Raw genomic sequence first — 24982 nt, 5'->3', positions numbered from 1 at the left:
ACACTGGTTTCATGTGGGACTCTGCCATTTGGAATACATTGGAAAAGGTTAGTGCTAAATATTCTTGGCGCTAAACGCTCTTAAAAAATGACAGAAGAATAAAAATGGGAATAGTTCCCAAGATCAGCTCAGTACTTTTCTTATGCAAGAAGTACGAGCATTTACATAGATCTGGATGGTCTTGACCTGTTCATTAATAAGGCACACCGAGTGCAGGAGGAACAGCCAACCCTTCCCCTAGCACCCATGGGTGCTCCAGCTTATGACACTGCTCAGATCACTACGGTTTGCTGAAAGCACTAACAACGGTGCTAATTAACATTAAGGATAGCGGTCAATTTTTGTCAAAGCACATGCCAGCTCTGGAAGCAGATTTAGGTTATTAATAATTTCATTGCCAAAATCTGAAACTGGTCTCAAGGTGAAACACTCTTCATTGTAGTATGAATTTTTGTCATCTATTTCCACCAAATTCAAGTCGAATATGGCTCTCTAACATCTAATCTCTTTCATTATTCAGGTGTAACATCTAGTTGCACTAACTGATATGAAATCCTTATGGTTTACATTAAATGGTTTATATTATATGTTACAAAATAAAATGTAGATCTGAGGCTACATCTCAGTGTTTTGATGCTACTTGCTTATGTATTGCAGAAATTGCATAAAAAGGAGGGATTTATGCAATGTGATTATTCCAGAATTGAAACAGGAAGAACGTGACTTCCGTTTCCAGTACAGGTATCTTGTCCCAGTTGAATACAGCTCTTACTCTTCATTCACAACGGTGTAAATAAAATCAGAATTCAGCCCAACAGATTTAGAAAAAACAGAACTTTTGTAGAAAGCACAGATAATGATGAGATTGAATTTGTTATGGGAGACAGAATCTCTCGTCTCCAGCTTACAGGTTTGAACCCATTTGCAGACCAAGATCTCTTCCCTGTCAAAGGATTTCACTCAAAAAGTCTTTGGGGAAAAAAAGCAAACCAAAATTTTACCATCTCTTTGGTCATCTGAAAGAAGTTACACTGTGTACCCTATAGTTACGGTGGGCAAACTTTTCCATCGCCACCAGTGCAGAGAGAGGCAGACCTAGAAAGCAGATGAAGGAAACGGTGGACAGGTTGCCAGAGATGCCCTCCCTCCCTTGAGCTAACACACTCCCTATCGCAAGGGCCGTTCGGATGCCACCCACACTCTACTGCGTGCCTGCTAGGGCTATGGAAACATTTTGAAAACGAGACAGTTTCAGATCTTAAAATCATAGAGGACTACAGTGTGAAGCACTTGGGATTGCAATGCGGTTTTTTTCTTAACATCATAGAGTATATATTTAATATATTAATTAGCAAGGGTCTCATCTACTGCTCATTTAAGTCAATGGGAGTGGTTCCTTCAGCTCCTGTGAGCTTTGAACTAAGCCCTGATTAATTATTACTGCATTGCACAAGATCTTTCACAAATAAGTTTAAAATTTACAGGAAGGCTTAGCCGTCGCGTGTGAGAGATGGAGAGAGAGGCTGCTCGCACGACCCGGTGCTGCTTTCCTGCCTGATTCCGGCTGCACTACAGCAGCAATAATGGCAGACTGAATCCCGTTCCCTATACAGGAATATTTTTCGCATATGTTATTAAAAGCAAGAGTAATGGCAGAATATGTTGCGACAGCAAAACATGCATTCGCCATGGCGTGGAAGAAAATCATGAAGTCGATAGACGTAGGAACTGTTAGGAATCGGGTGGTTTTACTGGGACATGCTAAAGCTCCAGCCCGGTCTCCTGTCTGTGACATTTCTGAGGATTTGGTGCCTGTGGAGAAGTGTAAGAACAAACTGTAAGAGAAGCCCTTTCTACCCTGCAACATCCCTGTGCCCGAGCACCAGCACATTAGCGAATCCATAGTCAGAGTCTGCATTTTCAGTCATGCCTGTGGAGCTGTCTCCCGTGACTTTGTCTAAACACTTTCACATCCTAGTTACACTTTTGGTCTCCACATTTCTCTGTGCAAATGAGGTCCACGATGCCTGTATGCGCTGCATGAAGAAACATTCTTGTTTTCGTTTTCAAGCTGCAGATGAGCTTCTGACTACCCTTGGAAGTATCAAAATAACTCAAGAACTGCAAATGTAGTTCTTATGCAAGGATAAATGAATTCAGAAAATTTCATAAACTGAATTTTCCTTCAAGATTTTTACCATACCTGTTGAGGTGCAGACACAGTTCCTACACAGTACTTGAACTTTCAGCTATTTAGTTTATCAGTATTTAGCTACTCCCATGAGTAAACCACAGCATCACCCATACACACTGAGCTGCAACGCCCACAAATGGATGTTATTTCAGAACATTAATATTTTCCTTTAGATGAACTGTTTGGGCAGTGGGAAAGAAAGATGAACTGGAGCTACAATTTTTCCTTTCTCCGTCTAGTCCTGCTTTATTGCCCTGGCAGAACAAGAGGAATGACACCTTCAGCCGCCAGCCCAGCTTGCATGCAAAACTAAGGTGGTCCCTGCGATCCACGGGCTGCAACTGAAAGTGTAATACTGATCATTTACTTTTTAACTGTAAGGGACAACGGGTGCAAGGACAATTCTTCATACACATAAAAGCTAAAAAGATAAAGCAATACTTACGTAGATGTGGATTTACTGGAGCTGGAAGACAGAGCAAAAATAAAATTAGCACAAAGAAATTCTAATTCGTCAATATTCCGATTATCCTAAATTTGCCGTTGTTCCCTCCCCCTCAAGACCTTGATCATGGCTCCTACACCGAGACAGCCAGCAAAACTGGTAACTTCCTTTGTGAGCAAATTTTGTGGCTCCCTGGCAATCCAAAGGCAATGATTTCAGTGAGAAACGATAGCCTCTCCCATCCACGATGTGTACACTCCATCACTAGTACCTGCAGCCTAGGGAACAAGACGCTGTAATTAAGCATCAGACCTAGATTATTGGCGTAGATATTGTAAGGATCGGGACATTGCACAGCAAAACGCCAGGGTGATGCCTTTGTACAGGAATCCAAGAGAAACTACAGAAAGGATGAATTCATCAAAAGCAGAGGTTCTGCATTGGACTTTGCTCATCACTTAAAATTTCCTTTTAGCATTGTTCAAGAATACTTAACGAATTACCCTTCTACTCGATGAATAATACTATTCTTCAATTTAAGATGTCTGTGTACATATGAGTCTGAAGAAACAGACAGCACTTGCATTCTTCTTACAAATGCCAATTTTCATTTTAAATAGCAGAAAACATAAGCACAGGAAGTTTGTGAGAAGAAGTTTGATCTCATTAGACCAAGAGACACAACCAAGAAAAAACATGATAGTCTTCTGGCACATAAACCCTCTTCTAAGGAGGATATACTTCAAAGAAATTTAAGAAGACGATGAAGGTGAAGTGTGCCGTCCTAAAAAGCTGCCAGCAGTGCCAGCACACCTCGTGCCTGCTGGAGGAGCCACATTCAGTGACCAGGACAGGGACCCACCGGCACGGCTGGGTCCTCGATGATGCTCTCCTGGGGCTGTGCTCTCAGAGACAGAGGAGCATCAGTGCAGCATCCCACCTCTCTGCATCCCACCTCTGCCACTCCCCATCCCATGGCAGGAGCAGCCCATGCTGACCCCTCACCTTGGGAGGCATCAAAATTAATTTTGCCAACATTGCAGAGAAGGCTTGAGATGGTAACTTTGCTGAAAAATATTATTTCTGTCTGTTCTTTTATGGGTCTGTGCAATGCCCCACATGACACAGCAGAACTATTGGGTACTGGGAATCTTTGGGGAAGCTGATAAAACTGGCACTCTTCTTTCACAGACCCTTGGCAAAATTACAAAAACCTCTACATCCATAATTCTTTAATACTGAAATTCATCTACTTAATACCTTAATATGCTGAAACAGAATGAAAGGCAAACCTCAATAGTGCCTACAGATATCTTAACCATGGGAATGGCTACCCAGGTTTAGGTCCAGAGTAACCGGTACAATGCTAAACACGGGAAATGGGGTTTGAATGAGAAATTAGTCTGCAGTTCTGTGCTACCTGTTTGCAAAAGGGTAAATTTGAGGATGGATGACTTAGGAAACAGGGGCCTTCTGCTATAAGCCCTTACGCATGTGAGAAACAGAAGGATGCTAAGCTCACAGTTGGAATTGCATGTTATTAACAGAAAATTTGAAATAAAATTTTGTCTCCAAATAATGGGTACAGCTGGTAATGCCAGACTTCAGTACGAGTGTTGCTCCATGTTTTCTTGCTGCCCTTCCCATGCCATGTTTACAGACATGAACTCTTGGTTTGTGACCCTGGCCACAGATTCTATGTAGATCTAGATTCAACCTGAAGTTTTCAAAACAGCTCTAAACTAGCGACTCTGCCATTTTATCTTGCCTTCTCTGAAACAAATGAACAGTGATCTGCCCCAGTGCAATCTTCTCAAGAAACTTAGTCATTACATTATATTAGATAACCTCATAGCTTTTACCAACAAATTACCTTTCATTCTGCAAGAAACATTCATTTCATGAAATCCTTGAGTGATTGAACTTGGAATTAGCTGAAATTGCTGGGAACTACATTTACTGATGCTTGATTTGTAACTAAATGTACGGGCTTTTATGGAAACTATCATCAGCGTGTAACCTTGAGTCATGCTATTCAGATTGTTCACAGCAGAGCAAAAAAGGCTTCTTACCAAACTCGCTTCAGTTCACGCTGATTGACAAAAGCAGAAAAACAAATGAAAGCAGTTAGGCTGAACTTATCTAACATCATAAACTAGGAGAAAAACCCACCACAACCAAACAAAAAACCCAGAAAGCTCACTATTCTAATACAGCACACCGCTATAAGACAACGTGTAATGGATCTAGCTCTCACTGCGGAAAGGGAAGGTTGCTGCGTGCACGACACACAGGTAGCAAGTTAAATTAGCCATAAAGGGAAATTAATGGATGACTGAGGGAGTCAATTCCCAAGACTGACTTTGAAACGTCTGGAAAATCTGTGCACCTCAGAGGGCTATCACTGCTCTGCTCAGCTGACCCTGGCTCGTGCTGGGAGGAAGGTTTTGCTGGTGGAGAATCTCGGGAGAACAAAGTGTCATGAAATGTTTGAGCTTGGTTAGAGCCAAGACGGATGATCCCTTAATCTTCCTGCCTTTCCACCAGCAAGCAGAGAATAAAACTTGCTGGTATTTCAGTTTGTCGGACGATTTTACTTTTCGGTGATCTGTATTTGTGCAGGTCACAGCAGAAAAATGTGGGCTGAATGGTTTTTCTTAATGCTTGCCCTTCTGTTAGGTGTAACTGCATTTATACAAGACAGTTAAATTTCCCACAGATCCTTCCCAACACAGACACTTGTTCAGCTTACAAGTGAGGTGGCCTTCGGAGATTGGAACATTATGTCCCTCCTTTAAAAAAATAGCTGCAAACCAAGCTTTCTTAACCATGAAAAACATAAAGCCAGTGGTAAGTAGAAGCATGCTAGATGTTCAGCTGCTATGTTTTTAACCTCTGGAAACTGGTTACTTGTGGTAATTACAACCAGCACCTAAAAGCTTTAATCAAGATCAAGAGTCCGTACCTCTAAGCACTTGGTTTGCACAGGAGAAGCAATCTTCACTGTAAATATTGCTACTCTACAAGGACAAGGCTTTCTTCCTCCCATAACAGCAATTACGTTAACTTACTGTTTATAACACTGGGTAATACTGGAGATGTTTGTCTGTGCAAACTTATAAATCCTACCATTTATGCCCTATTTGGTGCCAATTTTATTTTTCTGGGGCTAGAAATATAATAATAAGAATAATAGCAATAAATAATAACCACAATTACACACTCTTCTTCCATACAGAATCTGTGGAGTGTCTAAACCTCATATGAAAACACGGGAGCTGGACTACAAAGCAACTGGCCACCATCATCTATCTGCCACTGATGCTACGTACCAATAGTAGTAACGTTGGGTTGTTGGCTTTTTTCACAGAAGGGAGCTAAACTTGCTTCTTTAATCACTGGTTGACTTTTTAAAAATATTTAAACATAAGTGCATATCTAAAACAGCGAGTGCTGAAGTTTTAATTGGAGTAGTTGGAGGACTTTACAGCCAGTTCATATCAAATAGGCTGACATAGATTTATGTAAAGTGATGGAGATAATATTTAAACTGTTACTATGAGACATATCTGCTGTTACTACGGAACGTATCTGTTCTGTATTAGCCTACAAAACACTCATTAGTGCTACTTAAATTGCCCTGTTTGTATTTACTCGGCAGACTGTGTTCACTAGCAGAGTAACATATGTATCTACTAAAGAATTTGTCAAGTGATGTTTGGCTGTAATTATCAATGTCGCTCCTACTGTGATGATTGCTCTTTTCTCCCATCCTTTCAGCGTGCAGAGGAGAGAATAATTCATGGCAGGTGAGGGATTTCCCTATGAAATGCTTGCGCCACGGGTAAGTTTTTGATTCATGGGATTGGATACTGCGGAGTTTTTATTTTGTATTTACAGCTCCCACTTGGGATGGCAGGGTATACTGTAAAGAGCTCATTACTGAGGTTTTCCTGCTTTAATAGTCTCCTTATTTTGGACATTCAGATGGCTACCAGCAGGCTAGCACATTGGAAGCTGTTATTTTTATATATTAGCAATTTCCATGTTAATCTCCAGTTGTGGGTTTTAATTTAAAAGGTGATGTGCTCTGCATCACGTACAAAGGAGTGTAACCCAATAAAAATGGCTTCACAGGTAGGATTAATGTGGCTTAACTTTAGTGATCTAAAAGTTAGACACCTCATCTAAGAGTGTCATTGGAGTGTCTCTAAAGTCACTGGAGAGCTATGGGCATGTCCAGAGGGTGATTCATCCCCTGGAAGAAATCTGGAGAAACCTTCTCCTCTCTAGTAAGGCAGCAAATGCAACCAATACACTAGAAATGTCATGTGGATCCTTACACACTTTATAACTATTCGAGAGAAATCAGTTCTTTGCGGTACCTACCCAAGATTGTCCTACTACGAAAGACAAGCTTAAGCTGTCAAAGTAAAACCTAGGTAGTGCATGGCCTATTTATCCTCTATTTGCACAAAAATGAAACTCAACTGTAAAAGTTAATGCATTTCCTAAAGGCAAAAGACACTACTACCATTTTTAGCAACTACGTGTCCGATCTGCTTTTCACACTGGCTGCATTTTTTTAAAATGGGGTGAAATCCTATTAGCCTGCTTAAAGTTTAAAAAAATAAGGCAAAAAATGTTTGCAATGGGAATCCTCACCAGCAATACAAATACATCGGTGCATTTTAAACCTAAGAGAAAAACTTTACTCTAAGGGTGATCAAGCACCAAACAGGTTGCCCAGAGAGACTGTGAAGTCTCCATCCTTGGAGATATTCAACACCTGAAAGGACATAGTCCTGGGTCCTGGTCCTCCAAAAAGAGTGTTCCTAAAGTGGTGGGATGAGAAAGAAGGGCTGACGCTGCTAGAGGCCAGTGCGCTTCTGGGGTATTGATCAAAACTGAACACACAGAGGCACACGCACACACACACACAAAATCCCACTGAAAATATGAAAATGCAAATGTTTTCCTCCTTGCTTAAGGTCTCACAATTAAAAAATTGTAATGGGAGGAAAACATAAAAAATTATCTTAGTTCTCCTTTTAAGAAACAATTGCATTATGTCTTTTATTTTCTGGGTATTGTTTATAATTATTTCTTACGTTGGTGCAGGCCTGCTGCTGTGCATCCCTCTAGCCCATTAACTGCTTTTCTAAGATTCCAGCATTTCAGATTATAAGTATCGGATTTGCACTATAATAATGTATATGATATCATTATTTTACAGTTGAAGCTAAAACATCCTTAAAATTAGCCTGGTAATAGTTTGCTGACACTATAGTCATTGGATGAATGCTGAGATAAAAAGGTATATTTTAAGCACACAGAGCCTCAGCGGTTCTGGGATCCCTCTTCAAAGGGAAGTCACTTTAGGTTTATCTTATTGATTAGCATCTGGCTCATGATTTCTGAAGCTGTGAATTTGTCAGCACCAGAGGAATAGCACTGCGTATCGCTCCAAAAGCATCTCTCCATCTGGGGCACAAGGCAACGGCTTCCTCTCTCCTGGGCGGCCGGATTTTCCATTGGCACCTCATCAGCACGTTTGAAATGGGATGTTGTTCACATCTGCGCTAATGGCAGATTCTAGCAGAAAAATTTTCAGTAGACAAAATACGCCTTTTATGCTGCATGGGAATGTTCTTCCTGCCAGCCAGGGGCTAGAAATGTAAATCACATAACGTTTCATTAAAACCTCAAACTCAGCACGGTTGTGAGCCATAGCTGAGACCTCAATCAACCCCCTGAGACTTGCCAGAGTACAACCACCACCAAAAAAGAGCAGTAGTGACTGAGTGACCTAAATGGTGGTTTTTTCTCCTTATAGGAGCACTGGTCAGTATTTAAGTCATGGGAGAAATTGCGAGGTCCACGGAAGAGGGCAGTGGCTGCCTGGCACGAGCTGGCTGTGAGGACGCAAGTTTCCCTGTCACAGCCAGCACGGAGAGATTGGGATTGCTGCAGAGAAATCCCAAGTGTCTGAATGGAGCTTCTGCTCCTGATCACCTTCGGGAAGACTCTGGGTCTTTCCCCTGTGCATGTGGGGAGCCCCAAAGAGACCGGATTCCTACTGCTAGTGTCAGAAAATAGGCACTTACTACAGTAAAGAGGCTTAACGAGGAGCCAAAGTCCATTTGCAGCAGAATGGCCATCTTCTCCTCATTTGTATGTTCATAGATTTAGTAAACAAGTCCTTTCTTTAATTGAGATTTTGTTCTCATGAGCTTTGGGAAACGTAGACTTTGCAAACACTTTCCTGTAACAGGCGAAACCTAAGATTCATCCATCACCATCGTTAGCAGATCGGGCATTTAGTGAAATGTGCCACCATATTCTTTAGAATTGATATTTGAGATTGCTTAATGTAATTTTTTCCCTTGATATTAACACAGTGATAACAATAATTTATGATGAGATTGAGTAGGGCTGAGCTAATCATTGATCATGAAGAATTGCGCATACGATGCACAAGATACTTAAATTTTTTTCAGATTTGTTCTCTACTTTAAATTATTTGATAATGATTTTTGAAAGTAATTCTTATCTGTAGGTTGCTTTTGGGCCTTCTGCTGCATGTGATTTCCTGCTTTGGGTTCTCTTAGGTATCTGTATAGCACTAATTACTGTTGGATCCAGCTCCCGGAGCAATTGGAGCTATGTGGCTAGCTGTGACTTGACCTGTGTGTCACATGGCTTTTGTCCTGGAGGATTAGCAAGGTTCCTTGTGATAGAATCATAGAATCACAGAACGGTTTGGGTGGGAAGGGACCTTTAAAGGCCATCTAGTCCAACCCCCCTGCCATGAGCAGGGACATCTTCAACTAGATCAGGTTGCTCAGAGCCCCATCCAACCTGGCCTTGGATGTTTCCAGGGATGAGGCATCCACAACCTCTCTGGGCAACCTGTGCCAGTGTTTCACTGCCCTCATCGTAAAAAAATTTCTTCCTTATATCTAGTCTGAATCTACCCTTTTGTAGTTTAAAACCATTACCCCTTGTCCTATCGCTGCAGGCCCTACTACAAAAGTCTGTCCCCAAATGATAAACTTATACTTTCATAATTTCGTGTTTAAAAATATCTCCCCTTGCCACGCACTTCCCTTTTTCAATTACAAAAACTTTCCACTCAGCACATCAGGTTCCCATTGCAAACTGCACAATGATATCTTTGGCAGAGCTACCTTCTCTCTAAGGTATCTCTTGCCCATTCATTGTAATTTTTACAGAAGAAAAAAAAGTGATTCAGTTATTCATTAAATAAATACCCAAAGAAAGGTATTTTGAGGGATTTTTCAGAGCTCTAGGAACTAATTCCTGGTAATGCTGGGATGCTGAATGGAAGGATGTATGGATACTGTATTTTTCTTGTTAGATTAAAGTGGACAAATCTTTGTCATGACATGACCTTTTAGAGGAAAACGCATAAATGCCTTTTTCCACTTGCATAGGACTAGAAATGGTCACTTTTTTTTTTTTTTAATGATTCACATTCATATAAAAACTTCTCAAGAAGTGCTCATTCTGGGGGGAAAAAAAAGGTAGTTTGATGATATCACAACACTGATTTGACACCTTCAGAATACTACTTGTTTTGTAGATTTTTCTTCAAAATTCATTGCCCTTCAAAGTGTTCAGAGAAAGAACAAACTCTTGATATGAGCTATTTCATGAAGCTAACATTAATTGGTTCTATTTTTAGTTTTATTTCACAAAAAGATTGATATGATTTTGTATTTTGGCTGTTCAGATTTTTTTTTTGGTTGGGTTTTGGGTTTTTTGGTTTGGTTTTTTTTTTTTTTTTTTTTTTTTTTTTTGTTATTGTGAGTATTCCCAGAGGTGGAGACTTTCATTCCTACCCAGTCCTACCCAGAACCCTCCTTCCTGGAAGCCCACACTCATCCCTTGCAACCTTATTTGCAGGACTGGCAACCAGTTCACGTAGTGCAACCCAGTGCAGCCATACCCTGTGCAGCAGACCGAATTGTGCAGAATGCACCGCAACGCATTTGCTCATACACGAAGGTCTTCTTACCACTATACTTGATGACCCGAATAGTTGAGTCCCCCTCCCCAAATCTGGTGATGGGCGTTAGACGGACTTCATATGCCTCTGGCTTGATCAGCTCAGTTAGGTTGTAGGTAATTAATTCTCCCTTTTGAATATTTCCATTCACTGTAATTTCCTGTTCCCACCAACGCTGTTGTCCAGCCTAAAATCAAAAGAAGGATGCAAGTGTCAGAGCTTTTGGGATAGATGTTGTCTTCACCTTAGAAATGAACGGGAGCACACGCGGATCTGAACCGGAGCACCCGGCTGCTTCCTTAAACCTTCAAACAATCCGGGAGGATTAGAGATACAGCAAGAACGTGAACCTCCCTGAAATAACCCACTAGTGAGCATTTCTGTAACAGACAGATGAGATGACAGATTGCAAACCCATTTTATCAAGAGGCCACCCCTGCCTGCCATCTGCCTATCCTCCTCTGCCCGCGCAGGTCCCGCACCGAACCTCGGGGAGCCCAACGGCTGCAGGCGCTGTGCAGCACTCGGATGTTTGCTGCATGCGGGAAAAGCGCAGTGTTAATTCAGTTCAGGAGGATTTCTGACACTCACTAGACAGAGACTACAGCAAGGGTCTAAGTGCCTGGTTTGTGATGGTGTGCAAGCACCCAAGCATCCAAGCAGATACTGCGGCGTTTTTCAAAATCTCCCTGAACTCTTCCATCTTTAGGAGCCTACATTTCTTTGCAAATCTGCCCCTATGTTTAAAACCTACTTGTCAAAATGTTAAATAACCTTTTTTTTTTTCCTTAAAAAAAATGCTCTTCATTTCAGTTCATTTCAACAGCTTACTGAGGTTGAATTTACTAGCTCTCAAATGCTACGCCTTCAAACCTGACCAGGTAAATTGGCTCCTCATGTCTAGTAGCCCCATTCCCTCCATGATTTTAAAATAATATTGGCCAACTGCAGTGGCAGACGTGTTTTCTGCCACTGTGCACAGCGGGCTGGGACAGCCGCGGCTCCGTGAGCTGGGTGCTGCCTCCTCGTTAGAGGCAATGAGGTTTCACAGCTGTCATTTGGGGCATCATTTGAAGCTAATAAGAGCACACTGAAGAACTGAAATGCAGTTTGATTTCCAAGCACTTACCACTTTTGTTGATGAGTGAGAAAGAAATAGGCTAGCCATTAATGGCCTTAGTGCATAATTATCAGCAATCCTTGTAAACTCAAAGATGGATGGATTTCAGAGAACAATGAAAGTCAATATGAGCAAACAAGAGGCTGTTTTATTAAAAAAAAGCAAAGCATAGATTTTTGTGTTTTATAGACCGCACAGTGTTTTCAACATCAAAATCCATAGTTTCTTTTATTTATATGCCTTACCAAGAAATGAAAAGAAAAAAAATCTAATTAAGAAGAAGGCATCGCAAGAAGAGAGTGCCACATTGTCTCTAACATTACTTTAATTGGTTTATAGATAAGCAGAAATCATACACATTTTGGGCAGCAGAATGACTTGATATTGCAATATTACTTGCAGATACTCTGCCTTATTACAGACACTATCTGCAGAAAACAAAGGAAAAATCATTAAATATTTACCATGCATCCCCAGACAACTGTACAGGTGCAGTGATGCTAAAATGAGATGTTCCACTAAGCTTACTACACCTGTCAGTGCGCTGAAGCTCCTACCTATTACACGTTCACCAACACAGAGTTTATTAAGGACAGAAAACCTTTCATTCCAAAACTTTAATTTGCTGATGCAATAAAAATGTACACTGAAATCGCTGAAATCTAGTACTAAATCTACCATATTTCATCCCCATAAACTACATTTGCAGCAATATTAACAGACTCCAAGCTTTAAATTCATAGCAGCGGGACAGAGATGTCAATACTTCTGTCGTTAAAGTATGTTACACAAGTACAGCTATATGCCTATTAAATAAAACTCAGACTGCAAAGCAAAAAAGCAAGAGAAATTCTTAAGAAAGCTGGGATGATGGAACAGCTCTAGACATCAGCTTCGCTTTGCTGCCACCAAAGTCAGTGTGTGTTTTCCTGTGCTTTGAGCCTTTGCAGGGCTTGAGTTAGAGCAATGCTGAGTGCATCTGAGATGTTATTTCAGGGTTTCTGCTCTTGCACATGCTGGGTGAGCCATGCTATAGGCTCAGGTGGCTCTTCAGGCCTGGCCCCGCAGGGGTTAAGTCATGCATAGGAGAAATGCTGGGTAAAAAAATCTCAGATTAGGTTAGAAATGTAAAAACAAGTTACCGTAAGGAAAAATCACACTGCTGCCTGCCCGATGTGCAAGGCAGAGATACGTTGGTTAATACAAATCCTGCACAGGCACAGGGTGGCAGTCTGCCTTTGAAACCTGGCCCTTGCACCAGAAAGCTTTCGGATGGATGTGTGGGTGTAGAGCGGGACGAGAGGTAAGTGCATCGCTGAGGAGCCTGGGCACACCAGCGCGGGGCTGGGAGCTGGGAGCTGGGAGCTGCTGAGCCCGGAGATGCTGCAGCTCAGCAACCTACAGTGTCTGCCCCGAGCAGCACCACCTGAGCGTCCACCCCAATCGCATCACCTTCTCCCTGTTGCAAGCATTAAAATGACCCACTTCAATAAGACATGATATGAATGAAATGTCCACCGCAACTTTGTACACAGCCTGGAACTGTGGAGCATTCCTCTGTTCATGGCCACTACACTACAAAGAGTTATTAAAGGTAATAAAGATACTGAAAATATGTGCATTTATATTGTATCTTTAAAATATCATCCCAGTGGGGCTCATGAAAAATTTCAATTTGACAGATTCTGTTAGATGCCAACTCTTTCACAGCTCTTTGTACCTAAGTACTGAGGCCAACAAAACAGACGATGAAACCCAAGGTACACGTTGTTCAACAGAAATTCAGTCTTTTCTCCTTTTCTCTTCTTTAGATACCATGAATAAAAACATGCCGCGGACACCTGCTTCACCCAAGTTTTGCAGTGTGTTATCTTGCCATCCCACGGCTCGCAAAGCAAGCGTCAGCACACATTAGGGCAACTGTTCCTCCCATCCTCTGCTCTGCCCACCAGCAGCCCCGTTTTTATGCCACGCACACCTCTCCTGCTCCCACCTCACAGAAACCTTCCAGGCATCGCTGAAATCCGAGTGCTCAGGAGAAAAGTGACAAATGCTGTGTATGATCAATGCTGCGTGTGGAAAAGCGCGTGAAGGTGCAAGGACAAGGCTCTGCTTCTCATGCGCGCCAGGTAGAACAGCCATTGAATTCTGATCTGCGTTCAACGCTCACAACAGAGATGCACAGATTATTTAAGACGTTGCAGAACAAACAGAAGGGGCACCGGGACCTTTCATATACATTAATAATGCATAAGGCACCATGCACCTTCATGGGCTGTCAGGGAGCCCTCCCAGTAATGGATAAGCCTTGTCTCGAGTAGACCGTTGTCCTTGAGAGCAAAGTGATGTGTGCTGCAGAGAAGATATTAAGGATAATTACGATAAGATTTAGACCGTATTTTTAAAGCGGTTGCATGGAGAATTTGCCCATATGGATCTTCTCGCTGGACCCACGTGGACAGATGCTCACCAGGCCTAGCGTGTCAAACTGGAAAGTGCTTCCAGAGAAAAGCTGCTGCTCTCAGGGGAGAAAGTGCAAACAAGCCTTTGTGAATGTTTGTAAATTTACCAAGTTACCTAGCCAGTCAAATAAAATGATCTTATATTTTAAATGTGCAAGTATTTTTGGTTTGTATTTCTTAAACACAACTTCTAAATTTTCTAAACTCAACATAGCTATCTTAAAATGTCCTTCAAGTATATCTAAAAATGCAAAAATGGCCAAGGTAAATGAGAATTTTTTTTCTCAAAGAGAAACTTTTTCATTCACACACCCCCGCTGCCATACTGGGGGGGGGGGGGGGGGGGAATCCTGAGAAACTCTATTTTTACCCAATATTTCTGACCACACAAAATTGTGGTAGGGGCTGAACTCACCGTATCTTTATAGACAGTGATGATAGCAAGGCACCTAGTGCAGTTCCTGGCACGATTTCTCAAAAGCTTTAGAATGAAGACCAAGTGTTTTATCTGAAATACATACTTGATTTTAAAATGAAAATTATAAGCAGCAATTTATAGAATTCACAAACGGGGAACAAACTTATATGCAACTAATTCAGCCCACAAATGGAAACCTAAGGTCTATATATTTTTTCTTATTTTGCCCGAACAGCTCCCCAAAAAATTGAAGTGATGCTAATATACTGGAACAGAAACTGCTCTGCAGACCTCACGAAGGCTGCTGGTTCTCCTAAAGGAAAATTCCCTGATCTTACTTCCCTTGTAATTATTGTTGTTTGTTCAACTATCAAGTTGAATACAAGCAATCTTCACAAGGCAGAAGTCAAAACCATTGACTATGCCCCAAAAGTGAGCGGTATACTACCAAACATAATTTCATCATTGTGTCTGCCCCTTTCACAAAAATCAAGAATTAGAGAAACATAAAAGTCTAGATAAAATTACCTAACTTTCAACGTTAAAAAAAAAAATATTTTTTTGAAATAGACATCATTAGTGGTTTTTTAAGCCACATATTTTATGCCGTCATGTTTGTTGCCAGTTACATTTGTGAGTACTGTATTAACAAAACTGCGCTTCCAGTTGTGTGAGCTAATACTGACTTTCCGGCAGTTGTTTGAAGTTAGCTAGCCATTGCTTAGAGGGACTTCTGATTCCTTGCAGTGTTCTACTGTAAAAATATTCCCTATTACACCTCTTCTTTGGATAAGGAAACACTGACAGAAAGACTTCAGCAAATAATTTTAATAATTAATACTTCATGTTTGAAGTTTACAATTACCAAAACTAGTCATGAATTTGTATCAAATTCGGTTGCTGCTTTAGATTATCACCCTTTTCTGCAACCACCCAAACACAGGCAATAAAGAAGCTCCACTATTTTATTCATTCTGAAAGCAAAACAATTTGATTTTTCATTTCAGTATTATGCATCGTAAGCCAGTACTGGATATTGGTATTTCTCCATAGGAAGCAACACACATCTTTTTGCCTTGCAATCAACACCAGCTCTGTTCTAATTCTTATTTTTACCATGGAAACCAGAAAAAAACCCAAACATCTCAAAATTGTCACTAGGTTTGACACAAAACATCCCATTGCCTGATTTTTCAGCTCTGCTGTTGAACAAATAAAGAAAGAAAATCAGTATCCACACAGCTTTTGCCACATTCAGCTTTCAACCTTCTCTTTCCACCAGGAAAATAAACCCGACAGTCGCAGTGGAAGTGAAGTGGCTGCATGGAGGCATCACTCCCGGAGCCTGGGACATCCCTGTCGGACCACTGCGGAGCCGCTTCCCAAACCTGGTGTGAAACAGTAACGGCACCCTTGGCTGACAAAAATGAAAACTGATGAAAATAAGTGTAGCAGTTGAGCTCGTTTACTTGCTGATACAGAAAAAAATGAAGGTTGGATCTATATGGAGTCGGAGAGCCTTGCAACCAGCTGGAGGAACAAGGGTTTTCTAGCACATTTTTAAAGGTCTGCATGATGCTGAGGCACCTAACACCAACACTGATATGCCCAAGACACCCTAAAAATAGGATTTAGATTCCTACAATGCCTTAGGGTGGTTCAAACTCCTAGCACGAAACTGGGGAGGCTCTGCAAAGCCAGACTCCGTGTAGGAGGCACCCAAAGCTCTTGGTCACTCACTGGTTGGCATTAAAGCACCAAGAACAACCCAGCCCTCCGCCCTTGCTCCTGCAGCACTGTCTGTCTGCCTCCAGAGATCTGGGCATCTATTTCGGCTCCCTTGGATGGGAAGGAGCCAAATCCGCATCACCCACTTCCTTGAAATCACCTGTACAGCCTCTCCATAACATTCAGGCTGTGGTTTTTTATATTAAAAAGTCAAGACCGATGCTTCAAAGAGAGAATACACAAGCAAACACAACCGTAAAATATCTGCCTGCATGTCAATTCATGTGTCCAGAGCTTTAAAACTAGTAAGAATCAGGATTTGCTTGAAAAAGAATTTTTGAAGGAGAAAAATTCTTATAATCAAAGCCCTTTGCCTTACAAAGATAAGGATGAAATAGATTTTGGGAAATTTACTTTGACCAAGCTGAAACAACAGTTTTCCAATGGTTTGTGAATATTTGTAAAGCACTGAGGAAAAACCACATTACTTTCTGGAGCATTTATTAGCACTATCATGTGCCTATCCTGTAATTAATTTAGCAGAGCATACCTACGTTCAGTCAATCCAGAGCACAGGCGGCTTCTCAGGGACTCCTTTTGCCTTTGTTACCTTCGAGTATTTAGAAATCTTTGCTCCCTAAAGCTAACAGAAAAGCAAAATGTATTTCCCTGACATCAGAGAAAGGGGACTGTAAAAGCGTGGCGGTGTTTTATTGCAGCAGGCTGAAACCATCTCCTCTATGCTGTCAATGAAAGGGTATTTATTCTGTGCCTGTTGTTGAGAAACACTATATTCTCTAAAAGGCTCGAACATATAGATTTCTTGAGAAATTAATCCTATGGGATGATTACATATTGATTGCTCATATGCACAGTTATGTTTATAAAAAATAAACACATCCTTAGTCCATTGTACTTCGCCTATTGATTTCAACCATAAATTTCTTCATTGACTGAAAAAGTCAGACAAGCATCGCTTTAATTAATGACAACTGAATGTAATGTAAATTAATCTACTGTTTACCCCTATAAAAAGCTGTGGCGGTCTTTAAAGTAATTTCTTTACAATTTATAACAACAATGACAATTGATTTTCCTTAATAAAACAAGAGTTTTCTTTAGCAGTTATATATATAAAATAGCACTGTTCAGTTCAGGAGCAAATACCTCTTCTATCTGCACACCACAGAGGGAAAAATCCCATTTATTGTTTGCCTCATTTCTGCTGCGGAAATCCAGTGGCTGCTCTTCTTTAACAATTTTGCCCAGCAATATAATCAGAGCTATCTGGGTTTGAACATAAACTTTATCAGGTAGGCGGCTCCTGTGTCATCTTCATTTCAAAGGATAGTTACGGCCCTGAAATGACTCACAGTGACAAATATCTGTAATTCAGGCAAAAACCAGGCCAGCTGCAAAGCATGTTCTGTCACGCTCATCAGCAGTTTATTTTCCACTGTGCATCATGTAATCCTGCTCTTGATGACATCTCTTTTCTTTTTTAATATTTTCACACGCGGTCAGTGGAACTGCCAAAACCTCACATTTGTTTCCGTGCCGAGCCGGTACCTGCTCCCTGCTCTCCTGCAAATGCGGACGCCCGCTGCTGTTGAGGCAACAGGGACCAGGAGGTCAAACCCAGCCCAGAGCCAGCACGCCGTGAGGTTTGCTTGCTGGAGCCAGGGACATACTCTGAGCCAAAGTGCCCTGAGTGAGGTTGGACACCGTTACGGGGCTGGAGATGTTTGCTGGAGGAGCACGTGGCCACCTCTCCGCTGGGCAGGACCTGCCTCTGCTGCCGGGTGCTGTCACCAGCCCCCAGTGCTCAGCCTCCCTTCACCAGGAGACGAGGCATACGGAAACGGCAGCTACACAATAAACCTCTTCTTCCACTCTTTTCTGCCTGGAAGACAGGACATCTAAAGCACATTTAACAGCGGGCACAATCTTTTTCAATTAGCTAACTTCCAAGCCATAAGAATAATCGCAGGCATGTAATCGACTTTCTTCTTGCAAGATTACTTTAACAATCATTCTGTATTTGCTCCTACCATTCATTTTACTTATTTTGTGTTTACCACGTCGTGTAATTGGTTTTATGTGGTACACACAAAAGCATAAAAAAAATTTTTCTCTCTTTTTTTTTTCGTTTTTAAGAAACTAAAAGTCCCTGAGTCTTTAGTAATTAGGAGCTTGGAGTCCACAGATGCAGAATGTTATAGATGCAGTTTTTATGGGCTAGAAATTGATAGATGAGTGGTTCAGATGCCAGAAACATCTGTCCATGATCCAAATTTATGGCCTGATATTTGAAGAAGAAAGAGACAGGAACAAATAAAGCTGGTATGCGAAAGCGGGACGCTAGATGATCCAACAGTTAAGTCGTCTTTAAATATGTATTACATCTCAGTCTTTAAAGGCAAGATGGAAAATGGTAACCCAGGAAAAGAGAGAGGTCATTTTTATCAGAGTAAAATCAAAATACAGCACAAATACCTGCTCAAAACTTGTCAACTGGAAGATAAAATACACTGCCTTCTGTTTTTCCATACAAATGAATTATAATAAAAACATCTTTTAAGATATGGATTAGGACACTTCAGTCCATTTGCTAAGTAAACTGTAATTTAGGATATTTCATAGCTGGAAGGTTGTTTCTTTGCTTTTAACAACCTTACACACAGGGACAAAGAGTAAACTCTGGATTTATAATAGGTGTGAGTTTCTTTAATCAGAAAGGCAATAAAACTTATCCCGGTTCACTTTTTCCTTTGTGGCAAATTTGATGCATACCTGTTCGTGCATGGGTATGAGAACTGTGCTATGGCATGGGCAGAAAATTATGTACTCCATTTTGCAGCCAGTGACCGTGCAACCTTCACAGAAATCCTTTTCACGAGCACATAATACGTATTTGAATACGTCTGACCCTGTACACTGCTGAATGAAAACAGCAGTAAAAAATACAATGAAGCCAAACGGTGACCCGAAGGAAGCGTACAGAGAAGTGACCTGCTCCGGGCTGTTTGAAGAGACTTTCTCATTATCAACTAACTGGGACCGCAGACATCTGTAGACTGAAAATAAAGGAAAGGTAGGAACTTTAATCTTTCAAATAACAAGCTTGAACAAGTTACTCTCGGGTTTACAGGTACCGGTTGACTTTTTGTTACTTCTTTAAAGTGGAGCTGTTCGTTTTCTAGGTCACCGTGGCTGCATCACTGCCGGCAGTACAGGGAACGTGGCTATCGCCTGCCGAGGAGCAGAGCAGCCACCACAGAGATCAGAGCTGCAGACCCTTCGTGTCTGCTCCGGGAAAGTCTCACTTGTTTCATTTGCTTTCATCCTGCTGACAGTAAATACCAGAGAGCTGGAAGCACTCGCTTATCACTGCTTGAATGTTTGTGCAACTCGGGATTCACTGTTATCACAAAAAGCTACTTGAATCTGCCTTTGGTGAAAGACAAACTATGGAAAGGAAACACCTCCACGTGATGCCCAGACAGCACCAGAACTGTTCTGAGCAGATGCAGGCTGCCGGCATGGAGCTGCACCGGGAGCTGCATTGGGAGCTGACCGGGAGCTGCACCGGGAGCTGCACCGGGAGCTGCATCGGGAGCTGCAGATGAAGCCACTGCCGCCACCCACTTAGGAGCTGGTATGGAAAAGCACAAAGACATTCACAGCTGCTCAAGCAAAACTGAACATGTGCTCGGTGAAGCAAGAGCTTGAAGGTGAGGTCCAAAAGTGGGTTTGTTCTGGGTGGATAAACTTTCAGGAGTATAGAAACACGCTGAGTGATGTTTAGGACCATTTTTGTATGCACTTTGAAAACATACAAGAAAATGTCAAGGCAATTCAACATGTAGGGTTTCTTGGCCTTTCAGCACAAAATCCTGAATTTGCCTATGTTTCTAACCTGATGCATGCTATGCTATATGAGTTTGCTAATTTACTTCATGAGCTTCAGGCTCCCCCCATGACTGAACTCCACTTTATCATTGAACGTTTAATGAAAGCAACTACTGGAGTGTTGGGGATCTCCAAAGGCTGACCAGGGGACATGTACAAGGATGCTTTGAAATACAAAGAATTGGAAGAATCTGGGTCACTAATTCCAAAACCAAATCCAAAGCTGAAATACATTAATGTCAGAATATTCTTCAGAGAGCTATTAATGAGACAGAAAAATGTTCCTTATGTGCAGACAACGTCTTGGCAGACCTCAGCACCTTCAGAAGCAAGTAGAGGGTGACCAAATCTATGCAGTTCACCATGATGAAAGACACACAAGGTTGTCCTCAACCTTCAGTTGAGCAGGATAGTTACAAATGAAAGGCTGTATGCAACAGTGACCCTGAGAAATGGAGACTCCCTGTACTCTACACTGCTTTTTCCATAAACGCTACATGCAGGAGGATTTCTAGTCTCCTGAGTTACACTGTGACACAGAAGAGGTGTTCTGATGGTGGTGCACATGCCAGTTTTATTGCTGATTAGCTTGAACGCATCCTCACTCCACGATTTAAATCAACAAAGCAAATACCGGTCGGCTCTTAATGATAGATGAAGTGTTGTACCCGTCGGCTAACTCTGCTCACAGATAAGAGCCTGCACCTCACGCTGACCTTATTCCCCGTCGACACTTCAGAACTGGCAATCGCTTGCTCCCAGACCCTGTCACAGCAGCCCCAGTGCCACCTTTCCTTCTCTGTGGTTGAGGTCTGTTCTGCTCCAGCATCAAAGCTCACCTGAGCAGTACAAAAAGCTAATGTTTTCTGATTATCATATTGATGTTTCATATCAACTGTCTGTCTGGGCTATTGCTTTCTGTATTGTTTCGGAACTCTTCTTGAAACAAGGTTATCTACAGTTTGAATAAAAATGTGACCACTACTAAGAAGACAAGTATAAAAACCTTTTTAAAAATAATTATCTTTCTTCTTGTGGAACTTGGTAATAAAAATGCATTCAGGGCTGTAATATGTGGCCCTGATCTCCCCGCAGCACAATAAGTATCTTCATCACTACCATCACCCATGAAGTCCTAACCCTGTTAGGTTCTACCGTGCCATGTTTGGCTTGACCCACTGGAGATGCATCCTCTCTGCTTGCATTTTAATGGAAACAGTGGAAACACCCATTGACTGCAAGCAGGCGGTACGATTTTGCTCTAGGTAAGGGTCACAATGTGCACTTCTCTAATGTGTGGACTCAGATCCGTCACAACCTTGGATGTGATGACACTGCATTCAAGCCAATATCTTTTTTTTTCCTCCTTAAAGGCTAAAATGTGATATAAACCAAGAGAATCCACGTAAAGACTTTAAAATTGGCTGGCTCCCAGATGAATTCACTGAAGTCTGCGTGATTAAACAGGAGCTGCACTGTTCCCAACCCCAGCGGTGCAGGTTCTCCTGCTCTTTTGCTACTGCTAGACATCTACCAAAAGAGTTTTTCAATTTTTAATCCCTGTTTTGTTGGGCATTCACAAAAGGCGGGTTAATTATTAATCCACATTAAGGCTAGTTTTCAGAGAATGTTTTCTCATTCCTTCTCAGTGACATATCAAATTCGAAGTTTACATATTGGGAAACCGGGCTGGTGCCGACTCTCACACTTCGAAGTACATGGCACAGCCGCGTCGTGGGCGAGCTGGGCACTGCCAGCAATGCTACTGCCAACAGCATGGACGTGGTTTTGCATATTAAGCAGCAGGTTTATCTGCAATAGGCAGATCTTTATTTTTATCAGGGCAACAAGAGATATAATTATCAAAGTGGCATCAAGATTAAGTTCCTAAATTTAAATTAAACACTTCACGCTTATACCAACAACTACATTTCCATGATCAAGAACCTATCTGTCCCAAGACACATTTCATATTTCAGTGGTGATGACTTAGTGAGTATCCCACAATGCTACAGCGTTCTCTGGATGGATCTCGAACGACAGATAGTGCACTCCTGTCGCTACTGAACTAACTAATTTTCTTGTGATTTCTAAAAGCTATTTACGAATGACCATATTTTTTCATACAAAATAATTACATAGTGACAAATTAATGGCTGTAGCTGCAATCAAGATGACAAACCCAACCCTTTCAAAGTACGGCACACTGGAGCTTCGCTGCTTAGTCAATACTATGAACAAGCGAGGTTGTCTTGGTAAATGAACTGGAAAAACAAGGCTGCATTTTAAGCAACCTACATGAGTCTCTGCATAAATAGATCAAGGAGTAACAATGCGATAAGACAGGTGCATGATGCCAAAGTGCATTTCTAAGGAAAGTGAACATACTGATTTTGCTTAACTTTTTAAGTAAGAATGGATTTTTGCCAATAAATAACAGCTCAACTGTCAGATATGAATGTTTCGACAAACAATTTCTTAAATACTTAAGACAATTGCTGCACGAGAGGAAAGGAAATAGCCGCTAGATGTTTAATGAAGTTCTCAAAATGTAAATGTGATGTTCTAAATCAGCTCAAACACACAGATGCATTGCAGTAGGGTGCTCATTTGCTTATTGAAAGGCAATATGGTTTGTATTCAATTTAAACATATGTATGTTTCAGAGAATAAAGAATTCTCTAACAGCAAAAGAACGGATGAAGCAGTTGTCTAGAGGAACAACTCACTCTCATCCCAACAATTTTTAATTTTTGTAATGCACATTATTTGACGGAAGTGCGTACTTAATATACATTGGCTATTATGTTCTTATTTAGCTACAAACATCCCTCACCTAGGAGCAAGCAAAACCTGTGTTTAAGGAATTGCCAACTTAATTGCATTATTAAAAAAAGGATAATTCTCGTTTACCATCCCTTCTTTCCAAACTGCAACTAAAATTTGCACAGGACTTTTAAAAACAAAGAAATCCTTCCTGGCCTCAGTTGGATGAACAGAGACAATACATCAGTGTGGAGCAGAAATAGGTTTCGTTTCATAATGGCATTGCTCTTTTTCTTTTTTTTTTTGGTAAAATGTACTTTTTACAATGACTTTTTTCCTAAATTACAGATATCTGTTTCAGTAAGGACAGAATTTATGGTGAGAGACAGCGACACTATGCCCAGCAAAAAATACCCAAGTGCCTAGCAGACATCTGGGATTCCTAATCTATTAGCTTAAGACCGATACAAAGGTAAGACTACACAAAGGCAAGACTACACAAAGGCAATAGCTGGTTTTGCGGAAACCTGGAGGCAGGAGCCACAGCAGCATCCCAGCAAGAGAAAGCCCTGGTCTGCAGAGTTTTCAGCGCTGAGGTCTGTCCTGCACCAGGTCCCTTACGCAGTCATTGAGGCTGCTCAGGGGGAGTAGTGTTGGTGAAGCCTCAGCTTCCATCATTGGTAAGTAGGCAATTCATCTCATTTTTATTTTTGACATCTAAAGATCTGCAGTGCTCATTTTGTAAATGCACTCATTAACAGCGCTAGGGAAAATCCAGGCAGACCTCAAACACATTTAATAGTTCCAGTTCATGCACCATCTAGATGTGCAGCTACTTATTCAACCTGAGTGGCCTTAGAAACAGGTCAGGAAGCTCAGGAGATAAATATTCCCTTTACAGGTTGCCAGAATTGCTCATCCCAGTGCAGAGGGGAGATGCTAAGGGATGTGACAGCTTTCTTTGCCACACAAGAGCACTTCCATTTGTTACCAAAGACCAGAAATACAGCAAATACTCAACACTCGGCTTACAGAAAAAACAGTAACTGGACTTTTTTCACCATGAAGTATTGTGCAGTGAAAGTCCATGTTCTTGTTTGAGTTTGGTAGCCCTTGGAGTCTAAGCTCTTTTGCCATGCTCTTTAATTCTGCCGAGAGCTGCCACTGGCCCCCTGTCACCTGGCCGCAGCAGCACTGAATTTGAAGATAACTTGCCCATGAGACCAGATGCAAAGCCTACGGAAATGGAGAGATGTCTCAGGAGGGTGGTGAGGGGAAACACTGCACAAAAAGTCCAGCATGAGGGTGACAGCATCCATTCTCAGTGACATGGGACGTCCAGATTTCAGGTGAAGTGTCTCTGAGGGTGAGTCTTGATGCTGCCTTTAAATACGCAGAGGTAAAATCCCTTTCCCAAAGTGAGCTCCACTAGCAGTGAATATTTCTGACCTTTCTCTATGTTTCAGTTTCATAAAATTATCTCAGAGGAATGCTGTGAAAATAAGTTCATTACAGCCCATGAAATAAGGCACGGATGTATCCTAATGACACAGGAAGAACGCAGCAAATCTATCTTTAGAACAGGTCTTGAACGTGAGAGAACAAAGACGTAAGGACACATATGGAACAGCCACAGGGGAAGAGGTGAATCTCATTCAGTGAACAATATTTATTCAGCAGGTCAAACAGCTCTATTCTGGCATTATTTAATTTTGGGACACTTGATGGCGTCAGGAATAGTGTTCTTCAAGCTACTTCTGTGTGCCACGTGCTAGGGGAGATGCTCATTTTCCATGCAAGGAGCAGTGGCAGCGGTGAACTCACTGACGTGGGATGATACAAAGATCAAAAGTGCCAATAGTCCAAAGGGAACTCAACCAGTTCAGGGAAGAATGGTATGTGAGG

At 41.6% G+C, this 24982-nt stretch overlaps 1 protein-coding gene across 1 annotated transcript in view; it reads right to left on the bottom strand.

The window, feature by feature from the left end:
- The window catches only part of LOC127017211 (MAM domain-containing glycosylphosphatidylinositol anchor protein 2), a 187960-nt gene that overhangs the window by 19412 nt on the left and 143566 nt on the right, over positions 1 to 24982 (bottom strand). Inside the window, exons 9-10 of the mRNA XM_050898185.1 lie at positions 10681 to 10858; positions 2640 to 2660 (exon numbers count right to left, since the gene is read on the bottom strand). Coding sequence (XP_050754142.1) covers positions 2640 to 2660; positions 10681 to 10858 — 199 coding nt within the window. The remainder of the gene's footprint in view (positions 1 to 2639; positions 2661 to 10680; positions 10859 to 24982) is intronic.

The sequence above is a fragment of the Gymnogyps californianus genome, chromosome 5, assembly GCF_018139145.2.
Source record: "Gymnogyps californianus isolate 813 chromosome 5, ASM1813914v2, whole genome shotgun sequence".
In the NCBI taxonomy this organism is placed as follows: domain Eukaryota; kingdom Metazoa; phylum Chordata; class Aves; order Accipitriformes; family Cathartidae; genus Gymnogyps; species Gymnogyps californianus.
Note: the sequence above shows the minus strand (reverse complement) of the source record. Positions and strands in the feature narration are given on the sequence as shown.